Source organism: Mauremys reevesii, linkage group 4, assembly GCF_016161935.1.
Source record: "Mauremys reevesii isolate NIE-2019 linkage group 4, ASM1616193v1, whole genome shotgun sequence".
Taxonomy (NCBI): Eukaryota; Metazoa; Chordata; order Testudines; family Geoemydidae; genus Mauremys; species Mauremys reevesii.
In genome coordinates this window covers 129,482,902-129,505,455 of record NC_052626.1, presented here as the reverse complement: position 1 = coordinate 129,505,455, position 22,554 = coordinate 129,482,902, and the positions used below count along the sequence as shown (strand labels likewise).

General features: G+C 45.7%; 1 protein-coding gene across 1 annotated transcript in view; it reads right to left on the bottom strand.

Moving 5' to 3' along the window:
* Nucleotides 1-22,554, bottom strand: part of ANKS1A (ankyrin repeat and sterile alpha motif domain containing 1A) — a 157,103-nt gene that overhangs the window by 41,099 nt on the left and 93,450 nt on the right. The window contains 2 exon segments of the mRNA XM_039534856.1: nt 3,591-3,697; nt 12,902-12,968. Coding sequence (XP_039390790.1) covers nt 3,591-3,697; nt 12,902-12,968 — 174 coding nt within the window.

The window sequence follows — 22,554 nt, the reverse complement described above, 5'->3', positions numbered from 1 at the left end:
TGTCCCTCATATGTACAGCGCCCGATGGCTTTGCGTTATGAATGAGCACCAAGAAAACAAATTGGAACAAGAAGTGGAGAAGAATTTTAAGACCTGTACATTCCTACTGTGCTTACTGTACCAGCTTCAAGCTCCAATCAGTCAAAGGAAAAGCAACCCAGCCCTAACATGGATCCCACTAATCGCTCACTGGTAACGAGGGACAAGTAACAAAGAAGAAACACCAGTAGCTAGGGTTTAAATTCGATTCTTTGCTACCTTATGCTGGGCTGAGTTTAGAGAGCGAAGGGCTCTAGTCATTCAAGACAGGCACAGCGGAAGTAAGAGTTTCCCCTTATGTGCCCAACCCTGACCTCAAGGGATCCTCTCTAGGGGACAAGAGGATAGTTCACTTCCATGCCCACTCAACATTTTCCCTTTGTACAAGGACTAGCACCACAGTGTCAACTAGTGCCACGCCTGGTAGCCGTGGTGTGGGGACAGAGGCACCTATGCACTAGGGCCTAGACTGAGGCACAGCCACCCATTTCACAAAAGCCAAACCACCATCAAATTATCTGAACAGGGGACCCATTACCATCTCCAGAGCAACCACACAATGCGGCACTAGCAACAATAAAAGAAAGAAGTGCAGAGATGCTAGCACCACAAGCCTGCAAGAACAGTAAGTCTTACGGCCCACAAGAGGTATGTATTTTACACATGAGTAAAGCAGCACAGAGGTCAATCAAATTGCCCCATCTCACATCCATGTCAAATCTTTGGAAGGAGCCTACTGAGCCCCAGCCCGGTTCTCACCACTAGGCACACTGCTAATGTGAACACTACCTGAAACACGAGAGCGCCCAATGCTTCAGGAAGCTGAAGGGTTAATGGACACACAGCTTCTTCAAACTACACAGTCCGGGTGAAATTGGCAAAAGCTGATAATTCAATTCTTCTATCTACGCACTGTCGCCTGGCGGAGCTGTCCAAGGTACTGCAGACAGCCTACAATGGGACCGTTTCATTTACACAGGATAGCCAAGCGGCACAAAAAGGTCAGAGTAAAATTAAACAAACTCACTCTAATTATAACCTTCATAGAAAGGCAAACAGAGGGGAAAAATCTTACACAGGGTAAACAAAGAAAGATGCTAAAGACAAGAGTGATCTGTGGTCATAGGAAGAGACCTACATATGAGGGGCTGACATAAAATGTCCACCTGGAGATGGATAGATGGACAATGCGCTGTAGCCAGTGCAGACGCTTTGTTGAAGATGCATGAGCTACAGTAAAATCTGACACCGTCTTAGAGCTGCATTGGCTCTGCAGAGCTAACCGGAAGCAAAGGGAATGAAAAAGTCATTTGCCACAGAAGCAAAGAGACCTGACTGAATACTCACAGGAAGCAAATCTGCTGGGTAAGAGCGCTTTATTTATAGTATACAAGTGCACCTTCAAAGCCCCATGTCATTCACGGGAATGTTTATCCTGTAGTCCAGGCTACCGCCCAACCAGGTAATTATCTTCTGCCTCACTAAATTCTCCAGTTGAAACCACAGGGAAGGCGAGTCTTCCCACCTCTCCCTCTCACCTCCCAAAGTACCTCGTGCAGCTCTGAACGGCTGCTGTGTTCCAGGCTCACAAGTGTGTGAAAGGCTTCACTCAGACCACAAACATGATTAATTCCCTCGCACGCATGGAGCTTTGGAATCCGCCTTTGTCAAACTCACTGCAGTAATCTAGCACCCCACTATTGTACACCACTGTCATCTGCACGAAAGCAGTTCTGAGAGCACCAGCAACTTCCTCTCAGCGACAGAAGACTGAACTAGCCCTACTAACTTTCTGAACAGTGTGCACCATATTAGAAGTCCTCCATTTGCAAATGCATTATTGTACTTGTTGTCTTGCATGGTCCACAGTTCCCCTTGGAACACCCTTTCTTCCAGCAAAGCCGCTGTGTTTCTCTTAATCAAATCAAGAGCAGACCAGAACCCTGCGGTTATAAGGAATGAGCTCCACCTCCAGGAGAATGCTCCCTGTTAGCACAGAGTGGAGACATTGACACTTATGTTACCTTGGCATTAGCCACACATTTCATGCTATAGCACCATACTCTGGATGTGGCAATACTGACCTTAGATATACAAGTGATTTAAAGGTGAACTGCAAAGCAAGTAAAGTTGTATTATGCCCTTTATTTTTCTTTTAAAAAAAACAGTTATTTCCTCCCCCTTTCTTAGCAGTAGAGCCATCATGTCTCAACTTGGCTGATTTTGCAGGTGGACTGGAGCGGGATAATGACATTAAAGTGGACTGAAGCCCGAGCTGCAGTTCTCTCCACACTCAGAATAGACTTTAAACTTGGCTTCGCTTCCATCTTCAACTATTAAAATGGGTTTAAATTACACTAACAAGGTTTAGCAAAGCCAAGAGGATGGAGTGACAACATCCTCTCCTGACATGCCCTGAGGAAAGCAGCAGCTTGGGAGGTCACTACTTAGATTTTAAGCTCTCTGGGGCAGGGACTGTTTTTACAAAGGGCTCCTGACCCGTGACTAGGGTTCCTAGGCACAAAGGCAATACATATAAATAATATTTGACCCTCATTTTCCAGTTCTCCAGCAAAGGCAGAGAAGCCAAGCCTGGCTATCCCTGAGGGCTAACTCACAAGCAAACAACACTTTCTGGACTCCACTTTGAGGGCACCTCTCTAGGCCACGTGTCAGCTGCAGTTGACCTTTAAGAGTCCACCTAAAAGACCAGCAAAGACTGGTTGCCTGCTAGAGGTTCATCTTTAAAGGCTAACCTAAGCCAATGTAAACCTTGAGGATACTCTCAAGAGGCCACTTGGGAGTGGGGGATGCCTGATGTAAGTGTGCCCTTAGTTCAAGCTTCCCTGTATGACTGGGAAATCCAGACATATCCTGTTGCCTTCATTTCAAAAGAATTTCATTTAGATTTGTTTTAATTACACTTAATGGTGAGGGGAATGCTACATGCACAGGTGAGAGAGACCCCAATCCAACTCAGAGTTGCATGAGGCCCAGAGATTAGACTCCTGACTTCTGCGAGAGCCTGACAACTGGAGAAGCAAACAACAGATTTTCTTTAAGCATTCCCTCCTAGCCAGAAGTCTTAGCATCTGTCTGGAAAAAGCTAGAAGCTCTGGTTCAACTGAACACAATATACCAGACAGTCAGTCTTAGGGATCCCCAGGATGTGGGAAGAAGGGTATAGATATCCTGTCTACAGGGAAGTTGGGAGATACCTGGTGCCAGTGCTGTCGGTTTCTGTTTTTTCTGTAAATCCACTTATCCAAAACGATCTTATATGCCACCCCCTTATGCACGGAATAGCTCCCCCACTGCTGATGACTGCAGATAAATACGATTTAGCTGCAATTAAATATGAAAATGAATAATCCAAGATACGCCTCCATGTTTCCTTAATTTATCTCCTGAACCTCCAGCAGCTGCTTCATTGGAGTGCCACAGAATCCAAGAGTCCTTGGTACAGAACATAGGTCCAGTTTGCTGCAGATTACATAGGGCCTTGTAACAAGTTAATGGATGCTGGGAAAAAAACCCACATAGCTACTTACCAGGAAGCGGACATCGTCAAAGCCGTTCAAAAGCAGCTTACTCTCATACTGCTGCAGGCCGATGGACTCCAGCCACTCCCCGACGCTCTGCTCCAGCATCCGCGAACCTGACGAGAGAGGAATCGGCAGACGCTTGAAAAGGGAAAAACCGTTAAGTCGGTAGCAGCGGCACTCTGAGGAAGACAGATGGCATTGCCACATCATAGTCACTATTGTAAAGAAGCCAAACTATGACCACAGTACAAGTGAGAGAGTAGACAACTCTTCTTGCACACACAGACCATGGACAATAAGCTCCTAGTGCTGCCCACAGACTGAGGCTTTAATTTATATCCCAGGTATACTCAAAAACATCCTGCAAGAGAGTAAGCTGTTTAGAACCCTTTCGAGGACCATGGCATTACACGCATGGCTTTCTGGGCTTCCGCATGTTTCCTGCCAAGCATACGAGCGAAGCCCAGCCCCCAGAGGGATGCTGATCAAATCCTTGTCTCATCTCAGCAGGCAGCAAACTTTCACCCAAGGCATCCCACGTCAGCAGTGCAGGTGCAAGACCATGGTGAGAAAGCGCTCACAAATACATACAGCCGCGCGAGTCCTTTCGTCCATGCAACTTCAGGCGCAATATTCTGTATGCCAGGCCAGCGAGAAGGGCCGTTAGTACTGGAGGCACAAAGCAGCTAGAGAGAAAATACATCTTCATGCAGCTGAGAGAGACACAAACAGACACGACGGACTTTCAGAAAAGCGGTAGCAGCAGCCAGACTAGAGAACAGCTGTCCACAGGAAGACATGCAAGACAGAAATAAAGCACACAAACTGCAGCAGAAGATAGGAAGAGTTTATACTTTTTTTCCCTAAACAGTCCCGAAACAGGCAAACCATGGTAACGGGTCCTCTCTGCTATTTTGTTACGAGGAGCAGAGGTACGAGTGACAGCAAGACTGAGTTTAGGAATCCTGGCATTGTCATTTTACCACCCATCCAGAGGCACCACATCCCTGCAGGCTGCTTTGACTGGGCTGGGCTGGGCACCAGATTCAACATCCTAGACTGGAGCGACTAACTATACTGCAGCATTGGGTAAGAGTGAGAGAGAGAGAAGAATCAGCACATTTTCCACCCAATGCATTCTGTCCTGCCAGGTGTTCCGCACAAGCTTGGATTTGACCTTCTTTCATTTTTCTCATCTAAATGCAGACGCTGCAGTCCGAGCCACTCAATCACATGGAATGCAGCTCTGAGGAAGGAGGCATTTTAGTTCTTTGCTCCATAACTAAGCCAAAATAAAAAGGAAAGCGAACATACACACACGCTCCCCTCTTCCTGCAGTAGCTCATGTCTATGACATGCCCCGGCACCTCCTTTCAGCCATTCGATAAATGAGAAACTCGTTCTTCAAATGCCCTACAGAAACCATATGGGCAAACTCTCCCTTCCCCAACCCTGAGAAAAGAGTCCAGGAACTCGTTGCTTTCCTCTAGAAATTCTCAAGACATTAGACATGCCAAGGAAAGAAAAGTTCAGAGACGACCTTTGCATCCCACTCAGAGGATTTGGTATGCAAGACACGCAGAATTTCTCCAGCTTCCTAGCACATCCGTCTTTCAAGGGCATGTGCAAAATAAAGAGGACCAGGAACCCGGGGGTTTCTTGCTTTGAACCTTCTCATCAACTGAAGTCGCTCTGCACATTCTAAGACATCCTTCCCACTCCCAGCCCACAGCAATGCCTGCACAACACAGAGCTCACTGTGTTATCAGAAAGATCTTGGAGTCAGGGATCCCACTGCTGCGCTGGTCCACAGGAGAGCTCCTCTGCTAAGCAAGCCGTGATCAATACGTTCCAGAGAGCCGGCCAGCCTTTCTAGTGCATGCTGCCGCACCCGAGATGCAGAGCTCAAGAAAGCTTTCCGTCTCCCTTGCCTAACACAGTCCGTGCAGAGGGACAGCATCTAACCCTGGAATTCAAGCAGCAGGCTCCTGTTTGCCCAGGGACTCCATCCTTCCCCACTGTCATTTCTGGTCTGTAAGCAGCCAGACAGCTGTGGTCTGTACCAAGCAATCGATGGTGCGCCCTTGCAGAGAGCTTTGTCTGAAGGCAGTGAGCGCCACGCTTACTGTTCCACTCTCAGTCCTGTCTCTTGCTCTCACGCTGCCTCTCCCTCCCCCTCCCTCCTCCTCCCAGCGTTTCCATCTAATGTACCAGCAGTGATCAGACTTCAGTATAGAAGCTGCCGAGGGAGAGGAGAAGAGGGGGGAGGGAGACAGCAGCTTTGTAACTGTCAAGCTGAAATTGCCGACTTTTCAATATTTACTCAATGATGAGCTACATGGCTTGGTTTTCAAAAAACAATGTTACCGGTTTGCTTTGGCAGTTTGAAGTGATTTGCAATTTGCTTAGAATTTATCGAGTACAAGGTGCAGAAATTCCTGCTGCCCTAATACAAGTGTCTGGAGGCAGCCGGGCATCAGTGAGGGGGACTGAGGCTATGTCAGCTCCTTCCTTGGATTTTTTTTTAAATATTTACTCAGCTTTTGGTATATTTGCAAACCTCTCTGCCTTTAACAGTGGAGTGACAGTCAAATCTTTAAACTCGCTGAGATGCCAGCAAAACTGGTCTGGGGGAGAGGCTGGATTTTGGATATTTAACACCAATGGGGGGGGGGGGTTCCCAGAGATCAAACATCTGAAGTCTGCCAGCATTATTTAGAGAAGCATAAGATGCCCTTGAATAATTTATGTCTGCATATTATAAGCGGGAGAAGAGTGAATTAGCCCCCTACACTGCTCCCTTGGGTCATAAGCTGTAACAGAAGTCTGATCACAACTCCAGTTAACAGAGAAAGTGGAGAGACTCCAGGTCCTAAATCTAACCAGCTCCCCCCAACCCTGATACAATTATATGAAGAGCTATGATTTTTGCTAAGAGTCTGGCCTTGGTTTCAGATATAAAAAACACAAGAGTAGATAGATCAGGGGTAGGCAACCTATGGCACGTGTGCCGAAGGTGGCACGCAAGCAGATTTTCAGTGGCACTCACACTGCCCGAGTCCTGGCCACCGCTCTGGGGCGGGATCTGCATTTTAATTTAAATTTAAATGAAGCTTCTTAAGCATTTAAAAAACCGTATTTACTTTACATACAACAATAGTTTAGTTATATATTATAGACTTATAGAAAGAGACCTTCTAAAAACGTTAAAATGTATTACTGGCACGCAAAACCTTAAATCCAAGTGAATAAATGAAGACTCAGCACACCACTTCTGAAAGGTTGCCGACCCCTGAGATAGACTAATTGTATTTCTGATGACACTTGCTCTTTAGCAATCTTAAGAAAACAGGACCAAGGTATTAAATTCCGCCTATAGTGTAGTCATTTCCCCAGGTAACGCAACAAGCTTTAAAAGCATGAAGGTATTAGGGCTGAGTGAGCCCCCAGAAGGGTCCAGTTATGGAAAAAAAGGTTCCCAAGTAATAGCACCTGGCAATGGTTATTTAAGTGCTGACAGTGTGCTTGATGCCACATAGAGGAGGATACGGTCCAAACCCTAAGAAATTTCCTTAGAGTAGACTGTACTTATGCACGGGGTCTAAGGGGTGTTTTAACATGGCTTGTCTGGAATTGAGGACATGACCAATTTATGTTATAATAAGTCTACAGGAAAATCACAGGCTGTATTCTTGGTCTTCATTGCAGTCTGACAGTACAGTTCGGATGCAAGAGGCACAGGCAGGAGGGCCAAACTTCAAGCAGAGCAATTATTGGCACTGAAAGGAGGATGGAACAGGGTCTGATGGGCCAGACCATTAGCCAAATGTCCTCCAGTCCCTCAAGGTGGGCTATAAACCAAATCAAGCCAATTATCAGGATATATAGGCAAAGAGATCTAAAATCAATTAGCCATTAGTTCTCTCAGATGCAGGAAATATAGCCTGTGCTGAGCACTACTGGGATTAAAACTGATTAGTCAAATGCAGAATGCTAATGAGCCTCCCTCTTTGTCCAGTAAAATGCCATCCACATTTCAAGCTTGTGTCTCCAGCTAACTGCACAGTTAACTTTTAGAGTCCCAGATATACTCCCTGTCCAGTACACCAAGCCCCCCACCTATATCAGGATGATTGTGCGGAGACCACTCGTCTCCTCCGACTTGGAGAGAAAAACCCTGCCTGACAAATCACTGGCAAACCCTGCCTGACAAACCATCATACAGGTCTCGCCTCCCAGTGCCAGCAGCCAAAGCTGCAGTGGGCTAGGGAGCTGCAGTGTGGTGGGGTTGAGTTTCCATCAAGGAAGCCATTCCCCCCTACCCCATCCCTGATATTTTTGCCTTTTCAACACATCGGAAGGCAAAGTCTCTGCATAAGAAATGATCAAGAGCAGGCTGTTGAAATAAGAAATGCAAGACTGCACAAAACACACCAACTTCTGCAGGGATACAGACCACAGGCTGAATCGTTGAAGCAATACAAAGCTTTTTGTTCCCAGGCCAAAAACTGCTTTAAGATTGGACTGACGTGAAGACTATATTGCTCTTTAAGAGCTGGGACTTCTTGATCATCCAAGCCATTGAAAAGCACTTACAGACACAGATCAATGAATATGCTTCAACTGGACAGAAAGGTTTTTTCCCTGGTCTAAGATACCCAACCCTTGGGATCCAGCCAAAAAGTAGGTTGGATACAATAGGTCATCTTCTGCAAGCTCTACTGGGAAATCAGAAATCTGACTCCTGTTGATTGAGCAATAAGTTCTAGCCCAAATACTGTAAAAAATAAAGCCATCTCTCTTTGGTAACAGGGGCCATATACTTAGACCATAGAATATCAGGGTTGGAAGGGACCTCAGGAGGTCATCTAGTCCAACCCACTGCTCACAGCAGGACCAATCCCCAGACAGATTTTTGCCACAGATCCCTAAATGGCCCCCTCAAGGATTGAACTCACAACCCTGGGTTTAGCAGGCCAATGTTCAAACCACTGAGCTATCCCTCCCCCTATACTTTACTATCTGCATGTGTCTCAAATGTATTCCTCACAACATCCCCTCCCCCTCCATGAGGCAAGGCAGGGCTATTATCCCCATTTTACAGCTGGGGAACTGAGGCAGACAGGCTAAGTGACTTGCCCAAGATCACGTAGGGAGAGTCTGTGGTATAGCAGAGATTTGAACCCCAGTCTCCCAAGTCCTAGGCTAGTGCCCTAACCACTGGACCATCTTCCCTTCCTGTTGGGCTGTCTCTTCCCTTCAAAACAAGGATCAGATAAGTACAGTAATGCAGCTGAAAAAAGCGGGGGCTCAGAACAGATTAGTTCCATAACACACTGAGCAGGGCAAACTAGCACCGCAGGGTGTGAAACTCAGGGATTTGACTACAGATACCCTCCCCAAACACCATCTGCTCTGGGAGAGGTAAAAATAAACCTGGGGAGCTCCTTGTCACGGTCTCTGACTGCGTGAGACGACTTGCATCGTGAGTACAGCTCAGCAGACATACTGCACAACACAGGTTAAATTACAAAAGAGATGCGAAGGTTTAGGTCTGGCCTAACCACTTCCAAGACAGCCGCACTCATGCCACCTGGCAGGAAGAGGCTGGCAATGCATTCGCCCGGTCCCAGCCACTAACAATCATTTTGGGGGGTGGGAGGGAAAGGAGAAGGAAAGGGGAAAAAAGAAAATTGAAAACTTTTCTACTGGAAAAATGCTGCAATTCTCCACCCTGCGTGTCTAGAGCAGCTCCCGCACAGAGGATCTAAAGGAAATCTGTAATACAGCACAGCCTATAGAAAAACGTATGGGTTAAGAACAAAGCAGCTGCACGTGTCAGCCCATTTCTGAAAAACAAGTGTCCATTTTACCAAGATCTCCTTGCACAATAGCTGAAGCAAAAATGGAATCCCTTCTCCTCAGGCCTCTTCATTAATGACGTCAATCAATCAAGCTCCCGGCTATGGCTACAAACAGTCCTGCGAAGGGGGGCTGTCGCAAAGGAAGATGCTAACTGGTCACCATTGGATTGGACCCAAACTATATCCTATTTCAACGCACACATGCTGTAGTGCTATTTGACTTGAGAGGCAAGTCCTAATCAGTAAGCAAAGGATCTACAGCAGTCACAGGATAGACTCCCACTGGGAATAAATGACGGGTACCTCCTGGCCAATGCAAAACCCAAGCAGCAAACTGCAGTAAGCTAAGGCTTACTATGGCAGACGTGCACTATGTGCAGAGATACATATTAGCACCTTATCGGAGCTGAGATGCTGTTCCACTGAAGCACTTAAATGCAGCACTTTGGGTTTGGAAAATGTAAAAAGGCAGGATTTCTCACTGTGAAGCCCCCCTTCGCTTTCTCATGTGTTGCTCCTCCAAAACACCGGAGCGGAGGCAAACAGAAGCTTTCACTAGCCCTCCCTTTGGCTGCTGCTGGTTAAAGGCAGGGGGTAGGAGGGAAGAATAAGTGTTTAGGGAGCAATCCAGGGGAACAGAAAAGTCTCTGCCATAAGGAAGTCAGCTTAGATTATGTTGGAGACATGCAGTACTACTTTTCTTCCCTTGCTGCTTCTGCATCTGACTAACACCAAAGGAAAAAGAGTATCCTTGAGGCTGATCTTTGGACAAATTGGAGCGTCTGCCAGGAACAGCCGGCCAAGCGCCAAATGTACAAGACAAGGCCATGGCCACTGCATTACAAGAATTGACCAGCGATGGGCATCATCCTAAATTCTGCCCATAAAGTACTTATTACACTCACACTTTCAGAGAGGGCAGAGGGTGAGAGAAAGGAAGTATTATCTGCCGCTTTACACATGGGGTACTGAGCTACAGAGAGATTAAACTATTGGCCTAAGGACACAGGGAGCCTGTATCTGAGTTGAGAGACCAAATCTCCTGAATCCCAGCCCAGTGCCTTAACCACTAAGGCATGCTTCATTACCTAATTCTATCATGCCCTTAGCCATCTTCCATTCATATTTAGAGGCAGTGACATAAGAGGAGAGTTTTTTTATTATCCCATCTGCAGAGACATCATGAGCTTCCCATAAAATCATTTTCCATCATAGGCTTTGTAACAGTGAATTTTAGTGCATCCCTGAGGCAGAGAAGATCTTTTATGTTTGAGCATCAATGCCTTTTCATTGTCTTCCCTGGGGAGGGAGCAGGACTGGCATCTGGAGAGCCTGAAAAGGATCCTCCATCCTTCCAAGGCAAAGTCCTATATAAGCTTTGTTCAAGGGCTTCTGCTCCAAGGCATCTAGAAATGTTATTTATAGATTTAATCTGTGGAATATTTGCGGGAGCCTACAAGAGACTCCAACGCGAAGACAATAAGGAAGTTCATTCTAGGGAGTCTGGGTGCTGAAACAAGCCACACAGGATTGGAAAATGAGACTTCTTTATACTTCCTTACATAGCTGGCTGCCACAGTATACAAGACAACTGGCTGACAGAGCTGGAGATATGAATTTAGAGGCAACCCTTGATACCTTCATCTCTGTATTAAATCTGGGTATTTTTGTTAAGTGAGATTACAAGATCGAGAGAGAAAATGTTTGAGACCAAAGCCTAAATTGAACCTCTACAGAACAAAATGCGTTCTCTTACTCAACTCCAAATGGGCACTGAAAAATTCACTCTGTCTTTCCATTCTTGGGCTTAGGAGGAGAGGGGAGGGGAGAGAATGAACTGAGTAATTCCCAGGAAATTAAATCCAACTTTTGCTCTAAAGAACTCTGCTGTAGGGCTTACCTCGTTTAGCTGTCTTGGAAACCCAGACACTCATGTTTTTCTTCATCTTAATCTTATTTAAGAGATGGATTTTTCTTCTGTCTAGAAGGGATCATGTTACGTCTATATACTACAAGGAAGAAGGTCTGGCAAATTAACACCTCAGAAGAAGCAGGCAGGCTGGGAGCACATGAAGGAAAATGCCTCCTGGTTACACCAACCATCACAGGAGAACAAAAAGCTGGAGACAAACATTTTGGACAGAGCAGTAAACCTAGTTTGATTTCCTCTGAGGGTATACGGAGATCAGTAACAACTGAAGAACTGGAAATCATAAAAAGGTTTCAGTCTCTCATTGGGGCTCTTTAGAGACAACCTCCAGCCCCAGATTAAAGAGATTTGGGGAGAGTTGGTCTTTCCTCAGTCCCCAGCCTCCACTTATAAGCATCTTAAGCTTGGCTGGGCAAGGAGATGAAGGTCTCTTTCGTATGCTAAGAGCCACACAATGGTCATGCAGCTTTGTCCACCAATCCTCTACTGCTTCTTGGACAGGCAGAAGGGGATACACTAAACCAAGTGCTCTTTGAGCTGCTGTGTTATCTCAAGTTTTTCACTCCATTAACCAAGCCAGACAAACAATCTATCTGCACCCCTACTGTTACAGTACCATTTCACCAAAGTATCTTACCTACCTAGTGGGGAGAATTTAGCAAATTGCGCTTCGGAGGTTCACCTCTGCACCCCATGCATCAAAAGGTTCCTCTGAAGATACGATGCAATTCCCCTTTGTACTGGTTACATTTACCCAGGGATGAGAGTTCATTGAGGCACCAGAATGCCCAAGCTGGTGTCATGCCCTGGACACTATTGCCCCAAGAGTTCACCAAGTCCTGAGCGAAGCTTACATATGAGTTCTTTTTAAAATCAGTTTGGGGTTATTTTTATCTGCAATTAGATTTTGAACCTCTCACACCACAAAGACTAGAAACCTTTCTTGTAAATTCACAGCTCAGATTCTGATGGCATCACCTGACTGCAGGAGCCAAGCCTTGAAAAAAAAAAAAACTGCCAAATATTGGGAGACTCAAGAAAACTGCAAGAGCTGACGACATCATCCAGCGATCCACATAAAAAACCAACTCACGGCCTCTCATTTCTCAGGAGGCAACAAATCTAAAGCAGCCAACTTCCACTTGACACACAAGACAGGGCTTTCTATGATGTCTGTCAACTTTGGTCTTAAATTAGGCAGTAAGCCAAAGCTCACCTTTCTGCTAGGTATGCGGTTACAACCTCTGCAACCCTCCCTCTCACCATCCAATGCCTGTGAGAAGGAGATTACTCACATTATATGACATAGGTGGGGGTCCTACATGAAAGGTAGATAGGCCACCAAAATCAGGACACTGACAGCTGTGGTAGCGCCACACACAGAAGCTATGAGATAGGACTTATGATCCTGGTCCTCATTCGTTTTCCCTTCTAATGCAAAGGCAGATTGAGAAAGCTGCTCACAAGAAGAGATTTGCCATTACGTCAGGCTTTGAATACAACACAGTAGTTGAGCACAGTACCTGAGATCCTTTGCTGTTCCTGAGAAAAGTCAATGCCTTCACCGATGGAGCTCATGATTTTCTCAATCTGAAAATATAAAAACAGTATATTGCCACAGTATTTTTAAAGCCTCAGCAGAAAGTGATAGAGGCAGCCTTGGGAGCTTTTCCCCATGCAGCTGCTAAAGGTTCCCAGGTGACAGGGAAGGAAGGGAAGTTAAGAACCCCACCAACCCATAAGGGTCTGTCCTTAAAACTTGGCCTGGAAAGGAGATTTTCTTAAGAATGAATGGATCAAAGAAGGAAAGAGGGGGTGGGCTTGGGACTCCACAGACCCCCATCCTTCCCAACTGCCGTTACTGTCCTGTGAAAAGCCACCTATTTTTCTGCATCAACAGAAGGATCTCACAGGACTCCTCTGTGGAGCACCAAGATTTATTAGAGGAGGGTGAGGGGGAGAAAAGGCCTCCAAAGCCATCCTTGACAAACATGCAACCCCTCCTTCACCAAGCGAAGAAAGCCTGAGAAACGCAGTTCACACTAATACTTTTGTGGCATGCAGCAGGTGCACTTCACTTGGCCTCTCTGTTTCTTGACCACCCTCCCCTGCCTCAGGCACCCTAACAAGGCAGGGCTGAACAGCCAATGTAAACTCTGAAACAGATGCAGTTTGCAAAAGCAGCAGCATTCTGGGATAAATGTTTTAACAGCCTGGAAGAGGGAAGAGAAAACCACCTTATACCTAGAAGTAAGCAGCTCAGAGCCCACAGCTCCAGGCAAACCCCATTCAATTTTCAATCAAAGTCAAAGGAAAAACCAAAGGAAACTTATTGCCAGGGATCTGTCTCCCCCTCACCACCTTCTTTCTTGGACCTGGACTACTTCATCAAATTTGCCCCAAAATTCAAGTTTTGTAAGTTAAGATTTTTACAGAATCTAAAAGACCAAACAGAAGTTTTACTGTACATTTTCTTAAATGCCAACAAAACCTTTTTAAGACAAAAAAAATCCCTGTGAAATTGACCAGGCTAATTTCACTGTCCAGGTTGAGAAACTCAAGAACTTGTGCATGGATAGTGAAACTTAGAATTCTTACAGCTTCCATAATTTAAGGCATTAGTAACACAGGGAAGAAACTGTAATTAAAATGAGATTTTCTGCTCTTAATTACAACCTATTATTGCCTCATGAATAGCAGTAGGAGACCCTCAGGAGGCTCAGATTCAGTTTGAAATCTGGGTGTTGAACCCTACAACGGCTATGCAGGAAGTCTCAAAAGTAAACCCCCACTTCCCCATGAGATTTCTGGTCACATCTCGAGAATGCCCTCTTGCAAGATTTTGGTGCACTTGCTGCTGGATGGGATGCAGATGATCAGGGATATGCAACAAGAGCAGGAAAAAAAATTCACAGAACTTATTTGGATCTTAAGGAAAGGTTTGAGCAAAAGTGTAGGGGTAGGGAAGGTTCTGAATTGCTCTGGACCTGCTCACTGGCTTTACAAAAACAACCTATCTGAAACTGTCATCATTTGGGAAAGCTGCTTAGCTTGCTACCCCGATGGCACTCACCCCCAGAGAGATAGGCTTTTTTGAAGATACCAGCCCTAAAATGCTCTAACTTTGATGAAATTCAGTGGGAGCTGGGAGCTTAATTCCCTAGGCTTCTCTGAAAACCCTCATCATGAAGGACTTCTGCCAAGTTAGATCTCTAATACAATCCTTCCCATGTATACACAGTGGATGGGGCAATTCACTTGTCACCTCACATCTCTGTATCAGGGAAGAGGCATCATGCAACCATATGTAGAAGACAAGGATTTTACTAAGGTGTGAGGAGGATTCACTGCACCTAGAAGCCATGGTCATGGGTATTTCTAATGTGTCCAACACAGTCAGAACTATTTTATTGGGGGCTTTGAAAACCAGTTTGAAATATCAGCTGGTAAAAACCAGAGAGGAAGGAATTGAATTATTCTCTCCCCCTCACTCCCAATGGCCCACATAGACATGCCTTTTTCTATGGAGGCCTTGAGGTCTAATGCTGAGCTTTAAAAACACCCTTCGACTGACACAGACAGACTTAATGGGACAATTCAGATGCTCTACCTATAGATCTCCTCCTGCAACATCCAGGGAAAGAATATTTATTGCCTTTCTTCCCATGGTACCTTAAACAGGACTGCCTAACATTCAGCTGATGAGAACTACTCTGCCCAAGCTGTGAATGGATCACAGATCTTAGTGGGTCTGATACTAAAGAGACAAGTCAGGTCAGTGTAACACCAGCTATGTACGCCAAGGTGTAACAGCCCACCTTTGCTCTACAGAAGCCTGACAATGACAGACAGGTGAAGGAACTAGCCAGTCTGAACGTGGCAGTCTGGTATACGAAGGTTTTGATTCATAGAAGACAAGTGCATTTATAGCTTTAGTCAAAAATACAGACTATTTGTTCCAAGTGACTGAATTTCCCCCTCATTACTGTAGGCTCAAGGGCCCCTCTAAAAAGATCCGACCAACAGTAAGAGGGGATGTGGGCGACATGAATATCCATACTGATTTTAGTGGGCAAATTATAGCAGCCCTTTCAAAAGCCCAGCACAAAAACAAGGATGTAGCAAACAGTGCAATTTATCTTGCAGCACTGTGATCTCTGGAGTCTTCTATTCAGATAAAAGTTACAGGGCTGCTCAGTGTGTCATTTGATCTTGCTATTAAGACTCAGACGTGTTCTAGTTCAATAGGAAGCCCTGGAAACACAACTTTAAGGGACAGAGGAAAGATCTCATTTCTTCAGCTAATTGACAGCCTCCGTTTTAAATCTGCAGCTCTGCAGTATTGACACAGCAGAAATGTGGGCTCAGCTAAACTGGCGCCTAATTAAGAGGGGGGAAAAACTGAATTTAAAAGCCAACCTGCCTCCCACTGAGAGCATCAAAGGCAATACCAAATGGATGCTTATTACAGTTTGCAGCTTCTAACATTCTTCAGCTGGGGACGGAAAAGGGGGAAAAGCAACCTCCTCTCGTCCCCACAATGCTCCTGAATCTCAACTTTCACTTAAAAACACCATTTCCAGCCCTCAAGGTTGTGATGAAAATATGAAAGTGAAGTGATGTCTGCCTGAGTCTGCAGACAGCCTGGAACAAACAACAAATGTGAATTGCTCCACACTTCTCAGTGAGATATTGACTGGGGAAAAAAGGGGTGGGGGGATTTTAGCGTAAAAGTTAACATTTTCACTGCTGATAATTTCAGCAGGAACATCCCTTAAAGTCGCCAATCTTGAACTGCCTCCTACGCCTTCCCAGCACTAAGTCCACGGCTGACAAAACTACAGCCTTCCATGGTGCACTTATGTATTGTTGCTACTAAAATCCATAGAATACTGTAGAAGGTAAACGTGGGGACATTGTAAGATAAGTTTACTATTCAAATAAACACTGGGGCTATTGTATTGATTGCCTTATTCACCTTTCATATTTAATCATTAAAACTTCCATTTTTTTATTTGAAAACAGGATCTGCTGCAAGGTTTCTAGGCTGCTGCCACAGAATCCAGAGACCGTGCTGTAGAATTTGGGTCCAGTTTGCCATGGAATACATGAATAGTAGGTGTTTAGAATGGTACTTTTTTTTTTTTTAAAGTTCCAGAAGCTTAAGGGCATTAAGTCCTGCACATTTGGGGTGATTAATTAAGCTTGTTACAAGATTTTAAGCAGGTGCCACTATCTTTATCTTAAAGACATTCAGTTCAGTTACAAAAAGTCTGAAAGTTTGAGGAACTCTCAGATGACCTTTTGGAGCAAGACACTCATTTGGCCCAAACCAAGTTTCTACTACAACCACCAACACCAAGGAAAACTTTGGAGGGGGGGGGAAAAAAAGGAGGAAAACATGTTTGTTCAAGCAGGGGCGGCTCTAGAAATCGGGCTGCCCCAAGCAGCGCGGAGCGCTGCGCCGCCCTTCCCCGGTCCCGCGGCGGGTCCCCTCTTCCCGTGGCTCCGGTTGAGCTCCTGCCTGCATGCCTGCGGCAGGTCCACCGGAGCCCGGGACGAGCGGACCTGCCGCAGTCATGCCTGCGGGAGCTCAACCGGAGCCGCGGGAAGACGGGACCCGCCGCAGTCATGCCTGCGGCAGGTCCGCTCGTCCCGGGCTCCGGTGGACCTGCTGCAGGCATGCCGGCGGGAGCTCCACCGGAGCCAAATGCCGCCCCCCCCGGGAAATGGCCGCCCCAAGCGCCTGCTTGGCGCGCTGGTGTCTAGAGCCGCCCCTGTGTTCAAGCAATCCCAGCTCCCTCAGACCGCTTCCCAGCAGGAAGCAAAGCGCTTTGCCAGTCTCTTACACTGTGGAATGATCGAGCTCTGAGGATGTGAAGTGACTCCTGCTGGCACTGCTGGGGAAACAAAGATCACAACAGCACGTTTGAAGCCAATTCAAACCCCACATTTACACCCCTTCTGTGCTCAGGAGAACTGACACCCAGCTGAATACCATTCACATGTGCCATAGGGAAACCCCCTCCCATCAGCTGCCTAGCACAGCAAACCCCCTCTAACTCCCAGTGCTTGTTTTTAGGAGGGTGACTTGGGGCTCCCTTGGTACAAGCTGAATCCCTACTCCCACCCTAGACCACTTGCAAACCTGCTCTGCCACAGCAGGTTCTCCCCCAGGGATGGACAATGATGAAAGGGCAGGAAGGCTTTTCCCTCAGAAAAACCACCCGTTTTTTCTCCTCCCTATGCTTCTCCCCAAGGGCCGCTGATGCCAACAGGGCAGCATTTTGGCCCTGCAGAAGGAGCATCCTTAGATAATAATGAAGGACTCTCCCCAGTCCATTCACTTCCCCCCCCAATGTCAGCAAAGCTTCCTTAGAAATTCACTTCTTTCCAGTGTGAGCATGGGACGGTCCTCAGATGCTACAGTGAGGAAGCACAATAGAAAAAACAGACCGGGGGGGAGGGAGAAGGGAGTAGAGGTTGCCAACTCAGCAGAACAAGCTTTTCAGTGGTGCATACAGGGTTTTCCCAACCCATAATCCAGGGAGGTAAAGACCAAGGTTAAAGTCTTTGACCTCTGCACTACTACAAGTGTTCTTGGTATTTGCTAGACTGCCTGGAAAGGCCACATGATCATCTGAGTAATTAGGTGGGCTAGATGAATTCCCCAGACTTGCACAGTTGAATGTCAACTGTCCACAGGGGACAGTAATGTACAAACACTGGAACATAACAGTTATTACTGTGATGACCATGGCCTCCTGCTGCTCACTGGAGGTCAACGTTCTTCTGCAGCTGGGTTCACAGCCTAAAGCAACTCTGAGCTCAGTTTAGCTGGTAGTCAGGCAGTTAGACGGCACTATCTAGCATCAGCAACAGTGGAAACTGAACATGTTTGGAGTGGAGATAAAATCAACTCCTTTTTTGTCCTTACAGTTACAAACAGTTCTGCAGTAGAAGAGAGCAACTAACAATTGTTAATCCTTTAAAAACATCTACAATACTTGTTAACTTTCACTAAACAGAAGCTGTCTACCATTTGTAATTTTCATTAACAGTAGGTCTTCACATACAGTCCCATGGCAATACTTTACCTTTTGTAACCTCATAGGAGTTGAGACCCACCAATTGTGAAAGACTGGTTTAATCCACAGGTCACTGACTCCATCGAGGGGTCATTAGGCACTAAAAAATGTAGTACAGTCTAAAGAAACCATCTCTCTTCCCCACTCCCCACATGCTCTCACTCTGTGTTTCAAGAGATTGATAGAAGACAACCTTAATCACCAGGAAGTCACATGGGCTTATCACCAGTAAATTTTTTGCTTTTTCACAGCAGTTGTAAGGGGGTTGCAAAATTTTTTATTTCAAGTAAGGCGTTGCCAAGTTGAAAAGGTTTAGCAACACTAGATGAAACCATCCCAAAACAAAATGAATCAATACAAGAGCACCCATTTCCTAGAATCCAGAAATGGAGGGCTGAAAGGGACCTTGAGAGGTCATCTAGTCCATTTCCTGTCCGCTGCTGCATGGACAGAGCATGCTGATTCTCAACTGTATGCCAAAGCACCAGGACAAGGAATAAAATGGAGATATTTTGGAACAAGTATGTGGCAATGCATGAGAGTTCTTAGGCTGTTTGTTCCCACTAGTGAATTATTAAATACAACAATGTTTAAACATAGCGCTTATACTCAGACTGAGTTGGCTCTAGTTTGAACTCTCAGACCCCTGGTTATTTTTGGCTTAACCCACCATGTTCCAAGTACTGTTAGACACTGCTCCTGCATGGGTAATTTTACATCTACAGGAGCCATCAACTTACTTCAAGAACAGAAGGTCATTTTTAAAAAGGTTAAAAAAAAATCAGGAAAAATATTTACTCGTAGCAGCATAGTAAAATCTAAGCTAAATAGCTAGCGGAGGACATGCTTGATGCTGAAGATACTGCTTGCTCCCCCCGCAGTACACAATGGGTGGATTCTGACAGTGAACTTCCTCAAGAAGAGCCCTCACCTCACAGTGTTGGGGGTAAAGGCATCATCTTTCAGCGTGAACAGCAACATGAGCTGAGCACAAAATACTGTCTGGCTATAATACGGTCCTAGATGTGACCATTCATGCCTGGTGTCCTCAGGCAGCTGCCACTAAGGTGGCCTCAGGGAAAGAGAAGCTCTCTCCGAGTGGGCACAGATCACTAATCTTCCATGAAAACACCAGTATCAAGTCAGGGGCAATGCAGGCCTTCAGGGATTCTCCTCTCTGCCTTGAAGGCTACAAATGAAAGAGGGCATCCTTGGTGGCACTATTCCACAGCCCAGCACAGCTATCTGGGAAGTATTTTGTTTGCTCTCCCCTACCTTGGGAGACATGAAGCTGCAGAGCCCATTTTAACACTAGGTCTGATACTCCACTACAGGGCTAACACCTTAATCCAGAGCCAGCCAGCCCATTTATTCAGAGTCCATGGAGAGAGGCAAACAGGGAGGTGCGTTAATAAGTCACTGGCTCTTATCATCTCAACCACGAGACAGCCTCTCACAAGTCAGGCTGTCAGCACGGATTCATTTGCATGCAGGAGGCAGGAAAAGGAAACTTCATTTGAAGAGCACCAAGGCACACAGGGACATGCTAATTTGACACTGACCTCTGCCACCAAGGCTCATCGGCAGCTATTATAGTTTTTTCTGGTGCAGTCTAAGTAAAACGTGACCTATGGTTAAAAAGCTCTCAGACTTGTCATCTACACAGAATTTTGTGCGCATCCCCCACTTGCAGCACCAGCGATTCCCAAGGATACCCCAAGGTTATCCCTACAGAAACAACATACGCCTGTGATCTGGATAGCCACAGCTGTTTCAGTGGCCAAGATCTATTGGAGCCGAGGCTGCGTTATCCAAAACGGTTTTCAAAGCATCCCCACCCCCAAGAAAATGGACAGTCAAAATACATAGCTGCTTTCGGCAATAATCAGCCCTGCTGTTCTGCAACTCCACTTCTTACAATCACAACCAAAACATAAAATCATCTTCCCTGCAGGATATAAGCCTTACAAAATCGCTCTGTTTAGAGTAAATATACATTTCCTTTAGCCACAGAGGGCAGCCTGCTGGAAGGGGACATTTTGCGTATGCTATCTAGGAAGGCTTTAAGCACTAACTGAGAGACGAAACGGAGCTGCCATGTCAGCTAAGATTTCTAGAAGGCACTCTCCTCCCTCTCCAACCCTGCCCCAGCCTTTTCCAGGGAGCCTACTACTAGGAAGTCAATACCGACGGGGACTGTTCAGGGTACTGACCCAGGGGTGCTTTGCAAGCGGTCCCTAAGTTAATTCTGGGCCATGGAAAGATTGCTTCTACAGGGATAGTTCAGGGCACTAACAAGACAGAACAGTTGGGGATTTTAGCTTTAAAATGTTTAATTAATTTCAGCATTTGTAAAGCCAGGCAAAGCATGCTGCAAAAAGGGAAGGATGGCGTCAGACATTACACAGGCAGCTCTGTTCCCACCCAGCTCTATCAAGATACTGCAATTGTGAAGTATCCCAATCGTTCAGGTCCTAGGCATCTTGAATAGGGATTTCACGTCATCCCAATCCATGGGCACTTTGGCTTGAGTGCATCATCCACCAGGTACTAGGATGAGATCCAGTCAAGTCCTTTTACTTAATCAGGATTTAAAACCTCAACCTCTCTCTGCCAGATGGATTTCATTTAAATCCTTTATGCTGTCCAGAAGTCCTCTAAAAGTTCCTCCTGACCCAGATGTTACTGGACACTGCCTGTAGTGCCCCAGGTATATTAGTCACATTTACATAGCAGTTTACACTATGTAAGTGTTTAGCTCTATCACCACCCCTACAGGGAACTGCCCCAATTTTAAAAGCAGACTAAGCCATTTGTCCAAATGGAAACTGCAAGTCAGTCCCATGGTCACTCCTTATTCCTCTGGACCTGTGCATCAGTTCCTGAAACTAAATAGGATGGAGACCTCATTGGACAGAACAATGTGGGTGTGGCACTTATGGTTTGGGGAGGGGAGCACCTGGTTGCTTAGAAAAATACCCCTGGTTTTTAAAGCTCAATAGCAGAACCCAACATCACCACTTTCAACAGCGAGTAGACTCCTAAAAAAACCTCAACTCATTTTGGCATCATGTACTAGGTAACAGCAAAGAAGAGCCATATAAACAGATCAGCCCTTGTGCAAGCTTTTTCCTCCCTACCACCAGCGACTAGACAGGTTTAAAGGTGAATTGTGAAGGTTTTGCTAAAGTAGGTCTGTAAGATCCCAAAGGAGAACACTGGCTGTGTAACAGCTACCTCCCTAAGGTACCTACACTACAGGCTTCTTCCTCAAGTCTCTTTAGTACCTAGTGCTTCCTTAGCTTATTTGCCCCTTTGTGGATAGCATCTGATACCACCTCGTGCATGCTCCAGAATCTGAGCAGCCTTGGGGATCTCAGTGGAAAAAAATAAATCCTGTGATTAACTTCCTCTACTTCTAACCCTCCTTTAGGTTTCCCCCTGCCCTTTCCAGGCCAGTATCGCATCATCACCCCAGAAGCTTGACGGGTCACAGTGAAGTTAGGACAAGGCCACTGCTTATCAGCCCATGTACACTAGCTGATTGCAAAGGGGTTAAAAAATGGCAGCACAGTTACCTTTATCCTGACTATCATTAGACACTAAAGTTTAGTAACAAACATGCAGAAATAAATCACCCGTACTGCCTCTGCTGTATGTACAGTGTTAGTGAATTACTGTGACACCCTCCTGCGCTAGCATCATTAAGGATCTGTTGGGATTTCCATTATAAATCCTTATTATCAGGGGTTCATAAACTTTCATGTATAAATTTGCCACTAGCTGAAACAGACATGCTGCCAGAGCTGGAATCTTATTTTATTCTTGAAAGCCACATGCAAAGTTTGGTTTAATAGGGCTGTGTCATTTTAAATGGACATAGCTGCAAAATAAGTAAGTGACAGGGGTTTGAATTTCATTATTTTCAAACTCGTGCAACTGACAAACAGAGTGGTGTATTTTTTAAATGAAGTCTCTCTACTGCACACAAGCACTCAAGTCCTGATCTTTACTAATTTCATTTTGAGGTTTATATTTCAGACAGCAATGGAGCATCTGTAAAGTATGCATGATTGGACAATCAGTTA